The sequence below is a fragment of the Lycorma delicatula genome, chromosome 5 (assembly GCF_047948215.1).
Source record: "Lycorma delicatula isolate Av1 chromosome 5, ASM4794821v1, whole genome shotgun sequence".
Lineage (NCBI taxonomy): Eukaryota > Metazoa > Arthropoda > Insecta > Hemiptera > Fulgoridae > Lycorma > Lycorma delicatula.
Genome location: NC_134459.1, coordinates 63,281,975 through 63,306,482, shown reverse-complemented (window position 1 = coordinate 63,306,482; position 24,508 = coordinate 63,281,975). Strand labels below are relative to the sequence as shown.

The following is a 24,508-nucleotide window of genomic DNA, read 5'->3' as shown; positions in this document are numbered from 1 at the left end:
TTATGATAATCCTAGTAGAAATATTAAATATTGTGAAAAAATTTACTTCTAAAAACTCAAAAACAATATATATTTGAGATTTCAATATAGACATTTTAAACTATCAATTAATATTATAAATTATAAGATTTTAACATTAGATAATGATTTTATTGTTCAAAGGTTTTACAGCCACAAAAAAAAAAATATATATATATATATATACCCAACAAAAATAAGTAACTTTCATACATTCGTACAAGCAATAAATTAATAATGCTTTTTTAATTACTCTATTATTTTTTTAGTGGTTACATAGAAAAGTATTTCGTAATTTATCTTTTTTTTATTATAAACGTAACGTTATAAATAGACCCTCATTTTTAACTAAATGCAATTTATTGTTTCTTAGAAAAATTATTATTATCTTGCTAAGTGTTGATTAAATTTGTTTACAATTCTCATAAAAAAAGTTTACTCGGTCTGCAAAAAAATATTTTTTTTAAATTTCTCAGTAACAATCAACGTGATATTAATTAGATAAAAACAGTCATTTTAGCTGATTAATAATAATAATAATTTTACAAGCTTTTTTTTATAATATATAATGTTAAATTACTTTCATCTTTGCAAGGTCTTGAACATTGAAATCCTCATTGACCTGAACATTGAAATTTTTCATTTATGAATAAATTACTCCTAAAAACAATTATTTCGTTTTTTTATAAATATATATAAATTTTCTTTGTAAATTAAATTAACATAAGTTACCCAGTTTACTCATATTTTAGTTAAATTAAACAGATAATAATAATAATAATAGAAACCGTACATTTCTAATAATATAATAACTTACGAGGAAAATAGACCCACAATAAACAGATGGTCGGCCGGAAAGATAACAAATATTCGTATAAGTTGTATAACTTATACATTCGTATTAAGTTATTATTTATTGCTACGAAGGTCGGATAAGTGTGTAATAGTAGAACACGTGAAAGAAAATGAAGCAGATGATGTGTTTTACTCCCTTTCGACACGCGCCAAATCCCTCACACGTGTCTTAATATCCTACTACATACCCTTTATAGCCCTCTATTCTCTCTGTAGACTATACTTTAAAGTTGTTTTTTTTTTTTTTTATAACTGTACTGTTAATTATTATTACTTCCTTTTATACATCCTGTCAATTAAGAACAAATATTAATTATTGTTTTAAACGATAAATATAAACAGTCTTTATATTGCATATATAGTAAACTAACTTTGTTTAGAACCGTTTACAAACAACATATACCTATATCATATTTTAAATCAGTTTGGAATACATTCTTCATTCGTTTGAAACATTACATTATATTTTCATTCACTGCATTAATATAAAATAATTAAATAAAAGGTACTTTTGTTTCATTAAACGATAAAATAATTTAAGAATTAAATTATATTTTTAGAGCTCCTGAAAAAATATTTTAGTAGGGACACTGCATAATAGATAAATACTGTAGTTCATTCAGAATGGTACATAATTATATATTGTCGTGTGTTCACGGCTCGATCAGGATATCGAGAGATTGACAATTGAAAATGTTTATATAATTACAATTGATTAGTTTAAGAACACAAATTAAATAAGACAAATCAATAATAACAATGACAATAAGAATAATAAACGACAATAAGAAACAACTCACAGTAATAATCAGAATAGCAACAATAACGACAGCAGCAAACAATAATAATAATAATAAAAACAATGAATAATTCAAAACAGAATTTAAAGCAATCGTTAGGATTTATTTACAGTTAGTTAAATATTGAAAACCAGAATTCACTCCCATTGACAAAAGACATTGCATGGTCGTTAATCTTAATACTTTTAACCACTAGTCTTGTATTAACAACAGTAGTACAGTAGATAAGACAAGTGTAAAGTCCTTTCACTGCAAATACCTTTGCTGTTCAAAAATGCCCTAAAAATTTATAAATGAAAATTAGTACATTATCTCTTTCACTTATAGTCTAACAGCAACTCATCGAATCATTTTTTGTTTTCATGTACTGTTCACACTGGAATAACTGTATCACGTCATTTTTATCGGATCGAACGTGGACGCACTAGAAATTCGCTTCTTCACTGACCTCCTCGCAGAACAGTCTCGCTTCAAACTCGCATAATAAAACTACTTGCCTACAACTCTATCGTAGCACACTCTCGTAGACTTTCCTCGCACACTGACCGTCAACTGGAACGGAACGCAAGGATGTCGGAGGGTGCAATACCCTCCTACTTTTCGCAGTATACGGACTCGAGTCCTTTGCTACTGGGTGATTCTAATGGATTGACGGTTATTAATAGTGGCTGACGTTTATTCGTTTTGTGAAGTTTGGATTGCGTTCCGATCCAATGGAGGGTTTGTCGGTAGGGGCCCGACGGAACGATGTGCTAATAAGCTTATCTTCCGTGACGCGCTTCAGCCTAGAGTGGGCTGAAATCCTTCATTTAAGGGGGCGTCCTCTCTTAAGGAAAGGACGTCGGAAGCGATTTCTCACTTATCACTTAATTTAATTTAATTCAATTTAATTTGGTTTGAATTAAAGGAAATGGGATTGGATGGATTGCTCTGAGACGTTGCGCCTCAGAGCTATCTCAGTCGGTAGGAGAATAGATTCGGGATGATTTGGATTCTTGTTTCCATGTCTGCCTCTCCAGTCTTCTTCTTAACCAGTATGTTCCAGAGGGAACTATACTGGCGAGAGACAGACCGTTGTCTTCTTTTCTTCTTTCTTCTGAGTCTTCTTCTTTTCTTCTTAATTCGCTTCTTTCTTCAGAGGATGGGTGGGAAGCGAATAGGATATGTGGGATCGTGGTACCAGCGGGACCGTCAACTGGTTCTCCCCGGAGTATTTATATTCCTGTCCTCTTTACCTACCAGACCGGATCTAACTCGAAGCGTTAGAATGTTCGCCCGCCCTCATATTTTCCGATGAAATTCCTACCCTGGCTTGGTAATTCTTCTCACGGAACAACATATTTTTAGGTGTGTCAACGGGCAGTATTACAAAGGACGATTGTTAAACAGACCTGTTAGATTTATTAAAAGGGTTTATTTTAGTTTCTTTCTGGATTCCTCTCATTATTTTCTACTGTTTTCTTCTTAATTGGCAGGAGTCCGTTACTCAGGTTCGTTATAACGGTCTTTTACAATATCATTTAGATTTTAATCAGGAACGGGTAAGTGTGATACTGCATGAATAAAAAATTGCTCAGATATTTTCCTGGAAGGATCGAAGGAAACCAAGATAAAATTTTGTTCAAAGAAATTAAAGTCCGATATTCATACATATGTACGTAGTAAAGAAAATACACGAAGATAATAAATAAATAATAAATAAAGTTGGAACAAAAAAAAATAGAAACGTTTATTGGGTTAATCGAAATTGTTTCAGCAATATTTTTTTGTGTACGTTAACTAAAATTCAGAAAAATTTTTTTTTTAATTATTATTTCAAAACTGATCAACAGAATTTTTTTTTTTTTTTGTAAAAGAAAGTATATATGTAATTTTTTCGACGATATTCTTTCAGAATTCACCCAAAAGTTTTTCTATTTTTCTTAACGATATATGATGATTTGTAACTATATTGACATCATAACATAACCTACGCTCACTTGGCTTTCTAACCTTTTCTAATTAAAGTTAAATATACAAATTATTTATAGTTTGTCCAAGCCGAATTGGCACAGATCACACTTCGAGATGGTTGCCTAGCTAACGCGGAGCTATAATATGCTACTCGTGGAAGATTTATATGGTAGATACACGGTATAGTAAATTTCACGGAATACATTTTTAATTTAACTAATTTTTTTATACTTATTTACCGTGTAAATTTTCTTTTTTAGTATTTTTTATACTAATGTTTATTCCAATCAGGAAAAAAATTCAGATCATAATTTTTTAAATTATTTTTAGTCTTATATTTATATAAAAAAATAAATAAATTCATAACCAAATAAAACAATACACAAATATTGAGCTAATTTGTTTTTTATTACCACTTATATTAACTCGCTTTTGGACTATGTATGTGAGATTCATAGTACGGAACTTTTCAGTCGAATCTTGAAGCAATTCCGCTTACCCATTAGCTCTGAAATTTTGCAAGCAGGTTTGCTCCTGATGACAACACATTTTAGCAGCATTATCAAGTCGTTAAAAGCGACTTGCCCCTAAGTTGCTAAGTGAAAAAATGTCCCTTGAACTTATGCAACTACGTTTACATGTACGGAACTTTTCAGTTAGATTTTGTAGCATTTCCGGTTATCCATTCGCTCTGAAATTTTGACACAATTTAGCAACATTTTCAAGTCGCTAAGATGCCCTAAGTTGCTAAGTGAAAAAATTCCCCTTTACCTTATGCAACATCCTTTACATGCATATTTTCTTAGTGAAAGAAATTTTAAGTGAGATATACGCGTATATATATATATATATATATATATATATATATATATATATATTAGGGTGTATAGTGACTACTAGAAACTCTGTACAGTAGGGACCGAAGTTTTGGGAAAATGTAGCACTTTTTAACCGGATCTGTATTTTCGGACAAACCTACCACTCTGAAAACTTTTTTCGACCTTCTCGACGATACCCTATCCGCTCCCAGTGATACCCATCGGATGATAATATTTTGAAGTGCTCCCGGGGCACCGTTCGGAAATTGGGGAGGGTATGCGATGGGGTGTCACCGTAATATCTCGTCAACCACTCGTCCGATTTTCACGATTCAAACGGCGTATGTATCGGCAGGTCAAACGCTAGCTATTTAATACATCGGGTACACTCTTGATTAACCGGATCTTGGTTATCCGAAAATTAGATCGTTTACCCCTATGTTTTACCGATCTTTCGCTAAATACGCTCAAACTTGTCCACTAGCTCAGTTGTAAAGTATAAACTTATGAAGTCTAAAAAGAAGAAAATAAAAAATATGTAAAAAAACTTTTTATAAATGCTACTTATTTATAAAATAATATTATAATATATTATTATATTATTTATAAAATAATATTATAATATATTATTATAATATATATTATAATATAATATTTATTTATAAATACTTTTTATTAAATGCACTAAAAAGTAGAAAATAAAACGCATGTAAAACAAAATTTTACAATACCACTCTTAAATTAAACTCACTAAAAGGTTAAAAATAATTTTAGGACGATATCTTTTGACAACAAGCTTTTATGGCGATATGTAAGATTATGTGAAAGCAGTAGCTTCAAATTAAAAATTTGATGTTTTTGCTAATTCTTTTATATGCGGCGTGATAATTGGCCTAAAGGTGGTGTGCAAACATGAGCACCCCATTACTTTGCGTGAAGAAATTAATTTTTTTCCGAAGCTATTTCACCAGTAATTCGTTAAACTGTTCTTTTGAGATTCCTGTGGCAGACGCAACACGTTCTACAACTTTTCTGGGATCACTAAGAAACATTCCAACTGCAGCTTCTCCTGCCATGTAATTAAAACATTGTGTATGATTTCTTTCCCTTGGCGGTGAATGCCTTTTTCACGTAAATTAGACATAATATGCAAAATAATAAAATCAATTCACTACCATCAGAATAGAACGACAAAAATTTAGTAATTTAACGCGAATAAATTACTTTTAAGATTTCACTTAAGACTTCAACTACTTTCAAGAACGCTATAAAACTCAAAGATCGCTATAATCGGAGGATAACCATATATTCTTTGGATATACACAAATAACTGGACAGGTTTTTACTGTAAATACAGTACATATTAGAACCGAATCGTTTAAAAAAAAGTTAGTCTCTGAATGAATCAGCAACGGTTGTATAAATAGAGATTTAATGTTTCACTTGAGTGTTTCTTTCTTTTTCCTGTTTAGCCTCCGGTAACTACCGTTCGGATAATACTTCAGAGGATGATATGTTTGAATGTAAATGAAGTGTAGTCTTGTACATTCTCAGTTCGACTATTCCTGAAGATGTGTGGTTAATTGAAGCCCAACCACCAAGGAGAACCGATATCCACGATCTAGTATTCAAATCCGTGTAAAAATAACTGGCTTTACTAGGACTTGAACGTTGAAACTCTCGACTTCCAAATCAGCTGATTTGGGAAGACGCATTCACTACTAGACCAACCCGGTGGGTTTTCAGTTGAGTGTTTAGAATGACATATCATTGTTCGGTTATTATTTACACATACCAGAATAAAGAAATTTTTCTTATGTATGACTCATAGCGTAGGCTAGCGTACGGTTGTTCGCCACTCCCAGAAGGGCAAAGAGCGTAGCATAAACAGTAGACATCAATCTTGTGCGTATTTGGCTTGAATATTTTATACAATTATAAAACTATAAATAATTACGTGTAGACCTAAATATTAATCAGTGACAGCAGATTAGTCTGCGTAATATTGCATAACATATCTATTTCAATATCTAATAAAAATAAATTATTAATTTAATAATGTATAACTCAGACTAAACAAGTAACTAATAAATATAAGACGTGAATTCTTTCATTGTTTGGAATAAACAGTTGTACCGTATACGTACTGTCTTTAATCGAGTAGTATTATAAATCCGTGCTCGTTAGGCAACAAGATATACAGTTATGCTGTTAATCAGATCTGTGCCAATTCGGCTTGGACAAGCTATACAGCAATGATGCACTCTTCAATGATGTCTAATATAGTCTGTTGAATTCTTATTTATGTAAATTTTGATGCCGTCACCGACATAAGGATGAGGAAGTTTTGTTCAACTTGGTACTTCAACCTACATATTAGTGAGTTTCATCTTCTAGTATAATTATCGTTTAGTAAAATAAGCATTGTATTGTGTTTATAAAAGTAATTGTAATTATAATTTATAATAAATGTTATTTTAAAAAATATATTATACGAATTTTTAGTTCTCTCGTTTCTCCAAAATAATTTTATCTAAATTTGTTACGCTTATGACTACCGAGGGCTTAGCCCTCAACAGTCTACTATTTAAGAGGAAACTTAAATGGAACATTAATATAAGTAGATAAAGATTATATAAAACAAAATGATTCTACTCTTCGAGTAAAATTTTGAGATCTAGATCCATGATGACCGCATCTCGTCACACCCTTCACCAAAATTAAATGGCATAAATGACTCATTTTCAGAAGTAATCGTATAAAATTTCATAAAAATCAAATAAAAATATAACTTGCGAAAAAGGATAAAAAGTTAGACTATTATCTATTATCCTCCACGCTTTAATTAAATTGCCCAAATACAAAACCAAAGTGGCATCCTAATGTAATGTAACCACATATTTAATACAATAATGTAATTTTGAATCCAGAAATGACAAAAAATTCTTGTCACATCAAAAATTTGAGCTTATTTAAAAAAAATATGATCTTGATATTTCAATAATAGACTGCGATTTACGCATTACAGATTATCACTTGATTTTCTTCCGCGTATGATCGACAGATCTCTACAAATATATTCATTTTACCTTTTCCATTTTCTATAGAAATACGATTCTTCCTTAAAAAAAAGCTTTATTATTCAGTTTCTGTTGTAAAATGTACATTAACGTGAAAAAACCTTGTCGATGACATAATATTATATAAGATAGCAATTTATTTTTAAAGCTTCATTATTGCCAAAATACTGGACGAAACGACCTGAAACTTGGTGAGGATCAAGATAGGATGGACCCCTATTTTTACATATGTAAATCGGTCATTCTACAACATTTTTTAATCGAATCTCTAGAGAAATGAAGATACACAAAAAGGACCCCAAAATTGTGACTCTCGGGTTTTCTTCAAGAAACGACACGTTAACTGCTTTTTGAATAAGTTCTTTATAAACTAAAGTAAAAAGGACCAACTTTAGTTTGGCATGTATGAAGCCAAACCATCTTATACGATGGATGTTTATTGAAAATCTAAGTTTAAGTGCATTCTTTCATTTACCAGCCTATAGGTATAGCAATTACAAGAAATGGAGTACCTTATGCAAATGATATAACGCCATTATTAATTAATAAGATATCATAGCATGACAAAAGTTTTAAAATAACGACAATTATTAATATAATTTGTTTCACGAAAGCGTGCAGCAAACCAAAACATAAAAATATGATGATTCTAAATTAATTTAGTTTAGCGCAATCCAGCCGATAAAAACCACTTCTTTTGCTTTTAATAAAATAATGAAGTAAAAATAACTTGTAATAAATTTAAAAAAATCAGAAAATTGTGAAAAAATGATACATTTATCTTCAAAATAAAGATTTTAAGAAATTACGTTACGCTGTATTAAAATTTCATCACGTAAAAAATGAGAAGGCACATCGGTTCGAATCGAACTTTATCTCCCTTTTTTTAACCTTTTTTTTTATTTAAATATATTGATTTATTAATAATAAAATTATTATTAACTTCTGATTGTAAAAAAATTTACAATAAATAATAATTCAATAATAACAATAATAAAATAAAAAACATGAAAAAATCAGAAGTTATTAGTGAAATAAAATTTTATGTACTTTTAAAAATGTGTATATGTAATTTAATAGGCGTGCAAGGAAATCGAGTTGTGCCCACATCAGATTTTTATTTATGTGATTGTTTTTCTTCATAAAATAATGAACTATAACCAAAAAGTAGGCACCGGAATGTACCGATCACTAGCGGAAAATCCCGATTCGTTAGTATCAATCTCTAGAGTTAAATTTATGATTTAACTTTTGTTATATCAATTTTCATCATTCAAAAAAAAAAATGTACACAAGAGGCAATCAATTTTGGACACCTAATTATCCTATTCCGAGATGCCACCCGCCCGGAGAACCTAGCTGCGGAGGATGTGCCTACTGTCTCTGCAGTTAGTTTATCACTAAATCTTCAATAATAATTTCACGCTAACTGTCTGCTCGCATGATGCGAACAGTTTTTCTTTATCCTTTTTTTTCCTTAATTGCATGTTGAATGCATTTTTTTTCAAGCATTTGCACCTACTCTATTAACACCTACCAATAAATCTTTTACATCACTTAACTTAATTTTGGGTTATTACTCCTAATATAGCCTTTGACTTATGCCTATATCAATTCTATCGGGTTAAGATTTCAATGGTATGAAGGAAGACGCAAGACGACACAATTTTTCGATTTTGCGATTCATCTACTTGATAATGAATATATTTCTGTTTAATTTTATTATTTTTTAAAGTTTACTTTTAACGTGTCTTCGGTTTACGTATTTTTAATCGTTCGGAAATTTCCGATTTTCGGATAAAAGAGATTTTTTTTAATCTGTTTAGCTTCCGGAACTACTGTAAGATATTACATCAAAGGATGAATGAGGATGATATGTATGAAAGTAAATGAAATGTAGTTTCAATTAACCACACATCTTAGTAATGGTCGATCTCAGACTTTACAAAATTATTCTTCATTTACATCCATCCATACATATCATCCTCTGAAGAAATACCTTACAGTTATGGAGGCTAAACAGAAAAAGAAAGAATAGAAGCGTTTAGAATATTTTCAGTTTTCTGGCAATGGTACGGCGAATTATCCATTACTATGACGGATCCTTCAGCAATAATTTCGACAAATTTTTAAACCACTCCATAAAACTGTCATCATTAATTTCATCGTGATACTCTTGGGGAAGATCTGGAATACCCATAAGCACCGTTCGAAGACCCATTTTCACTTCCAACAGGAGTTTTACTATTAATCGTTTACCTTTTTCAGCCGGTGTTTTCATTTCAGTTGACAAACCTTTCATAAAAGCGTCTTTTGCACTCTTTATTTCTTTATCCACCAATACCTTTTCACGTACATTAACTCAAGTTTCATCTAGATAATAAATTGTTTTCTCAATAATTGTTAACTCAAGTTAATAATAATAATTGTTAACTCAAGTTTCATCTAGATAATAAACCTCCATGAAATCGCTTAAGTTTTTTTAAATATTCCTTAAACCATAAAATAATATGTCCGCTTTCAATCAATAAAAAATTATTTTTCTGGACATGAATCGCAAATTCATTGATTTTAAAATACGATGTAATGATCTCTAGAAAAATTCGCAGTTCAGAATCGGAATTCATGGCATTTATTATTTTGTTCAAGTTAAGAACTTGTTATTGAAATAAAACGAATGAACCTTTTTTTAATACCGGTTGTACAAGTATCGTTCAACTTTTCAATCGTTTTCACACGCTTTCGGGTATTTTAAGCGTAACATGTTTATCATCAATTTTGTGTTTCTTTATTATATTAAAAACTGTTCTTTCGCTAACGATTGTTGCACTTCTTGCTTCCGAGCAATGTCTATGACTGCAGTTTTAGGGTTATTTGGTTTTAAGATTATGTATACGTTGCTGATTTTTTTTTGTGGAGTTTCTTAAGGGTTTTCTCAGTTTACGTTTCACGACAGAATCACTCATTGTTAAAATCTGATTGACCTAAAAACACAGGATAAATTAAGATTAATAAAGATATAACACTGAATAAAATGTTATAAAAATTAACTAAAAACCTTTAATCTATTAATTTATCGATAATAATTCATTCCAAAAGTTTCAGAATGGTGATAAACTTTGATTATTTGTATCTCCGGATATAATTAATGAATCAATTTTTTTTAAAAAAAGAAGCGTTTTTCCGAGTAAATGCTCTTTTCTTTAAAAAAAAAAAGAAAAGACCAAATAGATAAAATAAAATTAACTAAAAAATTAAGCACAACCACTAAATAAAGGATTTTCGTTTCAAGAAAATAACTGAAGCCACCCCAAACTCCAACTTTATAAAAAAAATGATCGAGAGCAAAATAACCATGTATGAAAAAAACCTTTTTTTCATCCATGGTTTGTTTAAAAGCAAAAAACATTGCAAGTATGTTTGTAAACTTCCCTAGGCTCTCTTAATTAACCGATTTACATTTTTCAAAATGCATTTGAAAGTTTGAGTTCTCTTTTATAAGTGATTAAATTTTCAAGTATCTAGAGATTTTATTTCAGGCTCACCACAATTTGGAAAAATGGCATTCTTTTTTTTTCAATCTGGATTGCAAAATTATTGTGCAAAAACTGTCAAACCGATTTTTTTTTTCAAATTCGGTGTGTTGCTTTATCATACAAAAAAGTTTTTTGAGGCAAAATCTGAAGATCCTATTTATAATATAAGTACTCAAAAATAATTCCCGAAAAATCTTGTTTTTTTCATTTTTTTGAAAGCTGTTACTATATTTGCATCAATAATAACGTATTACTCGATTTGCAACTGAAGATATTGTGCGTAAAATTTAACAACAAAACTTTTTTCTCTCTTGATTTTTTCTCTAAAATGAACAGTTATCGAATTACGTAAGAAAATAGGAGAAAAATGGATATTTTTACGATTTTTATACATTTTGTTTAACAAAACTTTTAAGTACACCTTTTTTCAACTGGCACATAACGAAATAATCATTTCTGATGATATTCCGGAGACATTAATGCAAAATTAGTGATCCTATAGAAAGAGTCGAAATAGGCCCATTTTAAAACAGATACCGCCTGGACTATTTGTTTTTTTAGTAAAAGTGAATTTTAAAAAATAATTAAAAGGGAAATTTATTGTGAAGTAGGGATATTTTAGTCGGTCTACATAAAAGTACGTGAACGTTAGCTGAGCGAGTTATAACGGCATAATGGAGCGCCTATTACTGTTAACTATTTTTGCCATAAGCCTTGTTTATGTCACGGCTTGTCCACCTTGTGAGAAATTACACTGTCCAAAATCAGCAGCTGAATGTTTACTGGGTGTTGTTCCAGACCCGTGTGAATGTTGTCCAATCGGACGTTGTGGGCTTGCACGTGGTGAGCTTTGTTACAATCAGAGTTTATCAGATCCAGCTTATAAAAAATTTGGTTATTGCGCTGAAGCCCATTACTGCAGTGTTGAACCGTCAGAAGATAGTCCTGTAAGTATGTTTTTTAATTGTTCGTTTCTTAATTTAATAGGATGAACTTTCTTCATTAGTTTTTTCTCTGATACTTTTTTATTTTAATTATTATAATTTTTTAAATAGTTCGAAAATGTTATTTAATTACCTAAAAATCTTATTTAAGAGCATGTATATGTATGTACATGTTGTATTTTACAGCTCATATATATACACAGCCAACCTCATCAGTCATTTTTTTCTTTTATTTTGTTCGCTGGCGCGCGTTTATATAATTAGTCAACAATAATCAAGAATCAAAACTGAGATCCATTACATAAAATTTTATCTTTTTCATTTTACATATATTTTTTTTAATTTTTTGAATGTAGTTTATAGTTCCAAAAACGTTTTTGATAGATTTAAGATTTAAACTTTACACTGTGTTTCGACCAAAGAAGTTTATATGTGATTTATTTTTAAAATCAGCCGTTCTATTACTGTACATAATTTCAATATTATTAAATTGTTTCTACTCAAGGAAACCCTTTGCACTTTTTTTAAATTGTTTTGAAAGGTAAGATCTTTTTAAAAATGTTTTAATTTAATGAAATACTAGTTTTAAAACTTGAAATAAAAAGGTGAACTAAGAAAAAGTATATCTTATGTGTACTTTTTCCAAATTACTTTTTTTCGAATTAGTTCTACTTTTTAATAATTGAAACTATCAAAAAGTTGTCCCTGAATTACAAAAAACTGTTAGGAGAAGTGAAACTTATGTCACAATTAAAAAGATTTCATTTTTTAACTTTACATTTTCAAATTATCAAAATTATTAAACCTTTTAGTAAACTATAACTACCCTTACGGAATTAAAAATGTAATCACTATTTTATCAGTGCGAAACAGAAAAAAAATTTTAACTCAATCACAAAGTGCAAAGTGCAGCGTTCAAGTTGGTCAGTTAGTTTTGAAGGACGGAAAAGTATTGTGAAAAAAAACTTTAGTAATAATTCTCAACGTAATTTTATTTTTGAAAATATGTCTATACTGTTCCGATATAAGGTATTATGGATAGGCCTAAATATCAAGACAATTTTCTTTATAAGATTCTAATAGGCATACGGAATCTTGTACAGAACCAAGACAGTTTCTCCTTCACAGCGGTTAGAACAAATGTTACTTAAAAAATTTGTCATGTCACCAATATTTTCGGTACAATAACTCATCAAATTTTGGGGAATGTTCAAAAAATGTCTGGTTAATTATTTATCCGTACTTTACCATTTTGATTTTATTTCTTATGAACGGCATTACAACAACGAAGCTAAAAATTATAAAATTAATTATCATATAAGTAATAATCAATTCTTACATTATTTTTAAAAACCCAAAAGATCCTTTCATTATTTTTTTTTTAATACATTTCTCAAAACTAACACTTCAGGTCAAACCCAGTTTGAAACAAACCCAGTAAAACAGTTTCAAACCCAAAACACGTGGTTGCATTTATAGGAGATTTGTAATCTCAACGTTGCATCATTCAAAGCTTATGTATTCGACCCGTTTGTAACACATTCAAAAATTATCTTATTCAACTAAACGTTTTAGTCTATAAATAAAAGCGTTTTTAAGATGTATTTATAATTTTTTCAAAGCGCTTAAAAATGTTCAAAAAATGTATTTTAATTGTTGTAACCATTTTAAACAATTATAATTCGCAAATATTTTCTTAAAGTTTTAGTCAAGTTAATAATTTTTTTTTGTTTCAAAGTTAAAAATATGTTACAAAAGCTTATTTAGAATTTTTTCCCCGAAATTTATACCAGATATTTCATTGCTTTTTAATTATTTATTTTTAACTTCAGTCAGAATTTTCATTAGTATTTTTATTATACCAGTGAAAAACCACCACCAGTTTCCGATTATTAAAAAATCTGATGTGGACATCACATGACTTTCTTGTACGCCTATAAAATTACATATACACATTTTTTGTTGTACTTCATTTAAACGGACATCACATGACTTTCTTGTACGCCTATAAAATTACATATACACATTTTTTGTTGTACTTCATTTAAACTTATCTTATTTCATTTGAAAATGAGATTTGATCCTCCAATTCTTTAATAAAGTGGACAGTTACACAATTGCTGAAATATTAGTTTTTATTAACAATAAATATTACAATTATTAATTCAACAATCTTACACAAAATATTAGGATAGAGTAAAAGTCCCTTTATTACTCATAATATAGATCAGTATTATTCGTATCTTAGTAAGTTGCTGATTAACAAAAGTTTCAGATTTCTGGTGTGTCGTGTAAATAAAAAAAGTTAATAATAATTATACTATTCCGTTTAATGAACTCCTGTATACTGGTTACAAATGTTAACTTCAACCTTACGGTGTAAAATATTCAGTTTTTATTTTTGGATTATTTGGTGAATAATCAAAAATGAAAAAGAAAAAATCATCCAGGAAAAAGTTAACATGAAGAAATATATCTCAAAAAACGACAAGATGATAAATATAAAGAAGAGGAAAATGTTAAAACCAAAGAAAGAATAAAAAGATTAAGAGAGGATGATGAATATAAAAAAGAGAAAATTGAAAACTAGAGAACGTATACACAAATTAAGATCAGAAGAATTATATCAAACCAAAGAGCGATTAAATGATTTGCAACAAAAAACAAACAAAATGATGACCAACTCCGACTTAGGGAGAATATTGTCTGAATATATCAGAGATGTAATTAACTAAAAGATAAGAATTTTTTTGCAATTTATTAAAGACCGGGCACGAGTGCCTCTATATATGTTGTTCTAGTGAGGGTCTATTTTTCAGTCACTCTGTAGTTAACTTTAATATTAATAAAATTAAAAAGAAATTCCAGAATAATTAAATAACATTAAACAGAAATTAAACTATAAAATCCAAAAATAATACAATTCTAAAATATAATTTTCAATTAATATTAAATAATCAGATGTTTCACCAAACTTATGACTCATCGTTGAAAAGCTCTCAATGAGGGCTTATTATTGCAGTTAAGAAAAAGATCAAAATCCATATTTTGGGGGATTTTGGGCTTTTTTGCACACTTTTGGTAAAGTCGATCGCAATCAAAATGGGAGATACACAACTAGACGCTATAATAGTCCTAATTGCATTTCAACATCCCACGGCTAATCGTTTTTAAGTTATGCGAGAAACGTGCGTACATAAATGATGCATACGTAAGTACAGACGTCACGCCGAAACTAGTCAAAATGAATTCATGGATGGTCAAATTGGATATTTCTGTTGAAACTGAAAACCGAAATTTTTCGCGACACAATACTTCCTTTACTTTGTACAAGGAAGTAATATTTTTAAAAAAATGTACTTAAAGTTTAAAAGGAAACAAACTTAATTATAATTAACATTTTTTTAATAAAAAGATCTAATTATTTCATAATTCTTGTCAATTATTCTTAATAAAAAGATCTCTTTTTTATTAGTGTAATAAATAGTGTATTTTTTGATTCAGTGAAAGGGGTAGAGGACGCCTTAATGTCCTTTTACTTTTTACGCTTAGTTATAAATAATTTTCAATTTTTTTTTTTTTATCTCTTGCATTAGAACGGTTCATAAGAATGAGACGAGAGTACTTTTTTTCAATAACACAAGCAGCAGCTGTTACGATGTTACAGTACCACATACATATTGCCAGTGCATTTCATAGTTCGAATATAATTACGCGAAACTTAATTTAATCTTCAAATTAAACCTTCAACAGTCTTTATTTTTGTTTTTAAGTGATAATTCTGTGTATTACCAAACAAAATCATTTATTTTGAATCGAAAAATTCATCTTTAAAAGCCGTTTTACCATAACGTAAGAATTTTTAATTAACAAACGTTTTTATTTTTATATAATTTTAATTAGATATTTCAAACACTACAGGTTTTTTTTAACAGTGAATAGTATTTTTACACAGATTATAATGGTTTACCGAACTTTAACTTTTTAATTATATAATGTTAAATTCGAAGAATTATATCGAAGTAAAATTGAAGTAATGCAGAAATAAAAAAAAGATTAGCTAAAAAGCTTTGAATATCTTTTTTAATCGTTAACCCGCTAAAGACTAATTATATATTTTTCTAAGACCGTTATATTTATATTGTTATTAAAAATACAGATATAGACATTAAGATAAGCCTGTACATTTCCAAGAATAATTATGTTAAATACTAAGATCTTTCAGAAAGTTCTGGGCCTGACACAGAGATGGCGCAAGTATAGCCAACTGACCGATATTTGTGGTATTTACACGGAGTGCTGTGAAGTTTCAGACGGGTGAGTTTGTTTAATTGTTTTTGGCGACCGAGTAAAACATACAAGATTTGAGAGTTTCTGAAAAATGGATTAAATTGAAGTTCAAACTGTTTTAGGTATAAACAGGTACTTTGTTTTACCTTTGAAAACAGAGTACTTCATTTTAAAAGGTTTAATCCCAACGATCATACGAAAACAGTTATATTTCACTTTAAATATTCTTCCCCTTTGTTCTCTACGGTAAAAGGTGAGCTACTGAATCTAAACGGAACCCAAAAAACATACGACCGACAAAATCATCACAAAAATCCGCAATGCCGTATTAAATGATCGCCGACTGGTGGTAGGAGAGCTTTCTGACAATCACAAGCATGTCGATAGACCGTCTCCAATACATTCTATACAATGTTTTGGTTATGAAAAAAACTTTCTGCTCGATAGGTGCCGCGTTTGTTAACATGCGACCAAAAACGCATTCGACTGAACACTTCTCGATGGTGTTTAAAACTTATTTAAACCCAATTACGCTGTGTTTCTTCGACGTTTTATAAAAGTAGGTGAAACATGGATTCACCATTACACTCCAGAAATCAAACAGTGGGTGGAACCAGGTGAAATTTGCTTCAAAGAAAGTGAAAATCTACAGAAAACGTCATAGTTACAAAATTTTGGGATTCTCACGGTGTAGTGCATATAGACTATCTGAAAAAAATCAGGACTATCACCGGACAGCGTTATGCTTCACTAATGAACCGATTTAAGGGTGCTGTTCAGGCTAAACATCTATATCTGACCAAAAAGAGAGTGATCATCCACTATGCAATGCGCCGTAACACACGTCTCAGATTGTTATTACAAAACCATGACCCACGCTTTGAAGTGCTTCTACATGTGTTATATTCGCTGGATTTAGATTCCAGCAATTACTTCCTCTTCCGAAACTTGAAGAAATGGCTCACCGGACGAAAATTCACTTCAAATAATGAAGTCAAAGCTGAGGCAACCGCTTATTTTGCAGAGTTGCACAAATCACACTATACCGAGGATATTAATAATTTTAAAAGTCATTGATCTAAATTCATCGAATTGCAAGGTGACGACGTTGAAAAATAAAAAATTCTGAAAAATCTCCTGTTTTCTTCGTCAAGTCTAGAACTTTCCGAACAACCCTCGTAACTCATTTTTTCGATACTTAACAATGAAATTGTCCAGATTTTTTCGTGAAATATAAAATGAAGTGAAACAGCATTTCATTTAAATATTAAATTATAAATATTTAAATTTTCAATAAATCTGACTTTTTCCAGTTACAGACATTATGCTTACGGCAGAAGGAACAGGCCTACAAAATTGGCATCCATCATAACTATGTCCTAACAGAAAGAGTAAAAAAAAAAATATTTTCATCGGTAATTTGACTGGTTTGATGCTACTTCTACTCCTTTCTGTTCTTTGCTAACTATTTAATTTCAAAATATTTATTGCAGCCTATTTATTTATTACAGCCCAATTATATGATTAATCTATTCTATGTTTTTCTTCATCTATAGCTTTACCTTCTATACATTCTTATATCCTGGATGTCTCAGTATATGTCCAACCACTAAATTTTGTCTGTTTACAAGGTTCTTGTACGCATTTCTCTCCTCAGGATTAATCTTAAAATCCCTTTATTTCCAACGTCTTCCTGCACCACCACATTTCTTCCTTTTTGCCTTTCTCTTACTATTTATATTTCGCTATAAGGCTCTAAATTCTAGAAAAATATTATTGAGAATATATGTAATTATTAGAACCGCATTTGATTCTTTTTTCTGTTAATTTTCTTATGCTTGCTTGTGGCAGTTTGCGTTTGGTTTACACAGAAAATTTATAGTTATTATTAATATAAAAAAACTATATGATTTCGTATGGTGTGATTTTCTAGAACTTTCTAGAGAATTATGTAGGGATTACCACCTCTATAAGTCTACAATTGCCTTAAGGCAACAGAAATTCTAAATAATATTTAAATCTTTTTACAATTTTTTTTAACCAGACATAATGACTAACAAGATTGAGAAAGAGTTTGAAAACTTATTCATGAACTATCACAAACTCTTATCTATTTTTTGAAAATCTTATCTTTTTTTGAAACTTGATTTTAATTCGAAACAAATTTATGATTTTTTAACACGTCATAATGAAATTATTTTTAGATTCCACTTGATATTAAGATTTATTTCGTTATATCGTATACCAGAAGACTATGCGGGTGAAAATGATGCGTAGTCTACTACTCGCTAGAATAAATCATTTAGTCACGCTTCAGTAAATATACATCGGGCTAAGAATTTAAAAGTATTGTTTTGCAAGTCAGAAACATTGTTCTGACGTGTTGCATAATCTTCCGCTACGCGTTATAAAATTCTCATAATTATTTCGGAAAAAATATATATATATACAGGTCTCCTTAAAAGGTGAGACCAAACTCTAGGAAGTGATTGTACTTAACATACTGAAGAAAATACGTCCAGTGAACATAGGTCTGAAAACGCATATTTTTCTGCCTGTCCGCTATTTTGTTTAAGAAAAAATGATTTTTCAAGACTAACATTTTTTAATAGGAAAAAATAACGATACTCTGACAAATTTCAAAATGGCGGTCGTTTCAATTTTTCAATCTTAAATATTTTAGGAATTATTAATTTATCAAATTGTGTTGCATTATAAAACTTATGAAGCACTTTTTCGTTAACAAAACGACACCTTATTCGTAAAAATCCTGCTAAAAACAACAGAGTTGTTCAAAAAGTAGTCCTCAACTGATATGGCCTTTTTTTTATTATCGTGACTCACTTGATAACCAAATTTTCTGATTAAAATTACTAAAAATTCAACGTTATAGATATTTAATAATAATTATTGTAAGAGCATGTAAAATTTAGTTTTTTTTCACAACAAATGTTCAATGGGATCTCCATTCATTCTAACACAACAACCTACACGTTTAGTGACTGACGTACACGCTCAAAAATTCCTGGCTGCTCTCTTACTGTTTGAAAAGAGCGGACACTTCTATCCTCCAACTGATGAACATCGAAAATTGGTGTTGAATAAACAAGAGAAAAGTCTCTTAGGGACATGTAAAGGTATGTCCCCATAGATAATGTCTAATGGGTTTAGATCTGGGAAGCGAGTAGGCCAACGAATGGGACCGCCCCGACCAATCCGCCTTCCTTGAAAACGGTCAGTTAACTTTTCCCTGACACCAATTGCAAAGTGGGCAGGCGCACCATCATGCGTGCACCACATGTTCATTGTGTTTTGCAAAGGAACGTTCTCTAGAAGTTCAGGTAGCTCATTTGTTATGAATTTCAAATATGAGTCACCTGTCAATCTATATGGCAAAAAGAAAGGACCGATTAGCTTATTCATGTAGATTTCTCCCCAAACATTTAGAGAAAACCTGTGTTGACTTCCTGCTTGAAATACTTCATGAGGAGTTTCCTCACACCAAACATGTCGCTTACGGAAGTTATTTAAACCAACCTTAATAAAAGATGTCTCGTCTGTAAAAAGAATGTTAGACATCCACTCAAGTTATGGGCACACTTGTTGATTAACTAAACTGAATGCAATTCAGTTTGATTAAACTGAATTTACTGACTGAATGCAATTCTTCATTGGTTATCACCTGTAGAAGAGCTTCAATAATTATTATTAAATATATTTAATGTTGAATTTTTACCAATTTTAATCAGAAAATTTGATTTAGTTATCAAGTGAGTCACGATAACAAAAAATCTGATGTGTACACCACGACTTCCTTGTATCCCTATTAAATTACATATACACATTTTTTTTACAATTAGAGGTTAATATTTATTAATAAATCAATATATTAAAATTAAAAAAAGAAATGAAAAAAGGAAATTAAGTCGCATTCGAACCGATGTGCCTTCCCCTTGTACGTTTGAAATATTTCATTAACAAAAATTATAATTCCTATAACTGTGGAACCAATGAAAATAAGTACCACTTATATGATATATCGTTAAAAAGCTGTCAATGAGAGCTGATTACTGCAGTTAAGAAAAAGTCTAAAATCCAATTTTTGGGGGATTTTGGGCTTTTTTGGACACTTTTTGTCCAGTCGATTGTAATAAAAAGGGGAGGTGCACAACTAGATGTTACAACACTCCTAAATCCAAAATTTCGACATTATACGGCTAATCGAGAGAGTTATGCGAGATTCATACGTACAGACGTCACGCTGAAACTAGTCTAAATGGATTTAGGAATGGTCAAAATGGATATTTCCGTTGAAATCTGAAAACCGAAATTTTTCGCGATCACAATACTTCCTTTACTTTGTATGAGGAAGTAAAAAACAAGATGGCCACCATATCCGGTTGAGGCCTACCATTTGCAATAACTCTGTTGTTTGTCGTCGGATTTCTACTAATTCCTAAGATATTTAAGATTGAAAAATTGAAACGAACCCCATTTTGAAATTTGTCAAGGAAGAGTATCGTCGTTATTATTATTTTTTTTTTTTTAATCTGTAATAACACTTTTTTAAATACTCTTTCCAAATATTTTTATCTGACAACTACTTGAAAATTTTATTTTACAAGTTAGAAAAAAATTATCTGTACCGTTCACCATATTTCTAATAATCGATGGGTGAATCAGTTAGCTGATGAAAATCCATATATTTCTAACGACTTTCGCCCAATTAAAATAGGATCCGATTGAAAGATATTTCTGCATTTTCAAGTCGCAACGCCTTTTTCAAGAAAGCTTCATCAATGATGTTGGTGTTAGCGTGTTTATCGGATAGATGCCAGCTGGTACATCTGATTGCTTGACGTAAAATCACAGGAAGCAAACATATAATAACCGAGATGTATATTTGAACAGTTGTTTTGATGAGCTCGGGAAAGTAGCCAACTACGTGTTCCCACATAAAATCATAAATTATAAAACAAATTTAAACCATCTAAACTTGCCAAGTATAGCATATTGAAGCGATCACTAAACTTTCAAATCAAATTCAAAAATGTTATCTAACAAAATGTTGACGCTACCTTTCTGGCATCAGTAACTCTTCATTATATCTTCCACTTTTTCAATCATATATAACTATACCGATTAAAACAAAGCACATGAAATTCGTGTATTAACTGTAACGATTCGTGTTTCATTCTCATTTTTTCTTTTTAGAACAAACTAAAATTTCAGGCTAAGACCATAAATCCAATACAACGTAGAATTTTGATCTTTCTGGTAATCAACACCAAACTTAGATTAAATTTAAATTTTGGGATCTAGTTATTCTGTTCAGCTGAACCAGCAATTTACCAAAACCTGCCTTTTTATGATTTAAGGGTCTTTATAATGTGCACTTTAATCAATAATTCAAGAACTAATTTATTCAGATAACAAAACCCTCTGATATGAAATAATTTTTTTTAAATCTGATGTGGACACTACATGACTTTCTTGTACGCCTATTAAATTGCGTATATACATTTTTAAAAGTACATAAAATTTTATTTCACTAATAAATTCTGATTTTTTTCATATTTTAATTGTTATTATTGAATTATTCTTTATTGTAAATTTTTTTCTTTACAATCTGAGAATAATTATTAATAAATCAATATATTTAAATTAAAAAAAGTTAAAAAAAAATGAAAACGAAAAAAGGAAGAAAATGTTGCAAACAAAAAAAAAATAAATAAACACGAAGAAAATGTTGCAAACAAAGAAAGAATAAAAACATTAAGAGAAGATGATGAATATAAAGAGTGAGAAAATTTGAATACTAGAGAACGTATACACAAATTAAGATCAGAAGAATTATATCAAAGCAAAAAGCGATTAAATGATTGGCAACAAAAAACAAATAAACGAAATGATGGATCATCTCCGACTTACGGAGAATATTGTCCGACAGTATCAGAGGAGTAATGAACTAAAAGATAAGAATTTTTGCAGTTTATTAAAGATCGGATGTACGCCTCAGTGTACATGTTGTTCTTGTGAGGGTCTATTTTTCAGTCACTAGTTAACTTTAATGTAGATAAAATTAAACAGAAATCAAACTAGAAAATCCAAAATAATACGATTCTAAATTATAATTTTCAACGTATATTAAATAATCAGATGTTTCACCAAATCAATAATAATTTATTATAATTTTTTTTTTATAATCACGGTTTAATAATTATTAATAAATCAATATATTTAAAAATCAAGTTTAAAAAAAAGGAGATGAAGTTTGATTCGAACCGATATGCCTTCTCTTGTAAGATCCAAATATTTCATTAATTAAAAAATTTTATTTGGCTATAACTCTTGAACTAATGAAAATAAGTACCATTTTTATATATATTGTTGAAAAACTCTCAATAAAGGCTTATTACTGCAGTTAAGAAAACGTCCATAATCCAAATTTTTGGGGATTTTGGGTTTTTTTGGTTCAGTCGATTGCAATCAAAAAAGGGGGGGGTGCACAACTAGATGTTACAACAGTCCTAAATCCATAGAGTTATGCGAGATACATACAGACGTCACGCCGAAACTAGTCAAAATGGATTCAGGGATAGTCAAAATGGATATTTCTGTTGAAGTCAGAAAACCGAAAATTTTAGCAATCACAATACTTCCTTTACTTTGTACAAGGAAGTAAAAAGAGAGAGAAACAGTGTTGTTAATAACGCAGATAAGCCTACACTAATTGTTACTCTTAGTATATTAACATTTGTACACGCAACATGATTGTTGAGTTTTAAATAAATGAGTAAATTTATTAGTTATTAAATGAAAATAATTGTTATTTTTTTATTGTTACAATAGTTGCTTTTTATAAGTCGCTTGACGAAAAAGCAACGAATAAATCAAAATAAAAGCTTGATAGCAGTTTCCGCGATGTAATCGTGATACGCACATGCATGCGCAAGTGTCGATGCATTGCCCACGCATTGTTGTTTACTTGATTAATTTTCTTTCTTTTATATATATGTAAATTATCATAGTATTAAACACTAATTTAATAATTGTCATTTATAAAGGCTTGATCTATTTATAATGTTGTGATTATTTTTTATTACGTGGACTGTATACTAACTTTTTTTTAAGCGAATATATATAATAAGATTACATATTTTTAAATTTAGTATTATCATTTCCTTAAATTCTTTCTACGATGTAGTCTAATTGTATTTTATAATCTAATGGAAAGCAACAAAAATAAATGACGCTTTTAATTAATTAATTAATAAGTAATTTATAGAGATATCGACCCACTATCAAGGAAGAGATTCATGACCTCCCTTCTTCAGTCACTCGTTATCATCTGACATCATTTTTTTTTATAAACACGCGTATTTTAACATTTTAAGCTGATGTAGACTACAAGAACCAAAGTAATATTTTCTTAAATAAATAATGAAAATATATTTTTCGGAACGCACTTTTTTAGTTTCTCCCCCCCTCCGATAAAGTGATATATGATGTTACAGCTGTAACGCGGAAAATTACATTGATCGGTCAAAAACAAATTTTACAAAAATTGGTCTTTTTTTAAATTTTGTGTCTTAAGGACATATTAAAAAATTTTTCTTGACAAAATATAAATTTAAATAAACTGTAAATAATCTGCGAAAGTTTTTTCTTTATTTATTACTCCAAAGTCCAAAAATTTGTTTTAGTCAGACGGATGTTTGTGCGTAAGAATGTATTTTCTTCAAATTTTCTAGACGGGTACTACTTTTAGGGAAAATAGTGTATTAAATTTTTGCAAAAATTGGAAAAATGAGTAAGGGTATTGAGGCCGAAATAAAATTTCAAATCTTTGAAATTTTTGAAACTGGGACACTATCAAAAAGTTGGAATTTTTTTTATCAAGATCACAAATTACCAAAAATATTTAATTTTTAGTTTTTTGCATCTCTATTTTCCACATCGATAGATTTTTTGCCCATCCCACTCCAATGGTCTTCTTTCTTTTTCCTGTTTAGCCTCCGGTAATTACCTTTCAGATAATACTTCAGAGGATTAATGAGGATCATATGTATGAGTGCAAATGAAGTGTAGTCTTATACAGTCTCAGTTCGACTATTCCTGAGATGTGTGGTTAATTGAAAGCCAACCACCAAAGAACATCAGTACCCACGATCTAGTATTCAAATCCGTGTAAAAATAACTGACTTTACTAGA

At 29.8% G+C, this 24,508-nt stretch overlaps 1 protein-coding gene across 2 annotated transcripts in view; it reads left to right on the top strand.

Moving 5' to 3' along the window:
• The first annotated feature begins 11,711 nt into the window (after positions 1–11,711).
• The window catches only part of LOC142325027 (insulin-like growth factor-binding protein-related protein 1), a 32,942-nt gene continuing 20,145 nt past the window's right edge, over positions 11,712–24,508 (top strand). The window contains exon 1 of one of the 2 annotated variants that reach the window (XM_075366279.1): positions 11,712–12,007. In XM_075366279.1, coding sequence (XP_075222394.1) covers positions 11,735–12,007 — 273 coding nt within the window. In that variant the 5' untranslated portion in view covers positions 11,712–11,734. The remainder of the gene's footprint in view (positions 12,008–24,508) is intronic. The other variant, XM_075366278.1, reaches the window with a different exon arrangement.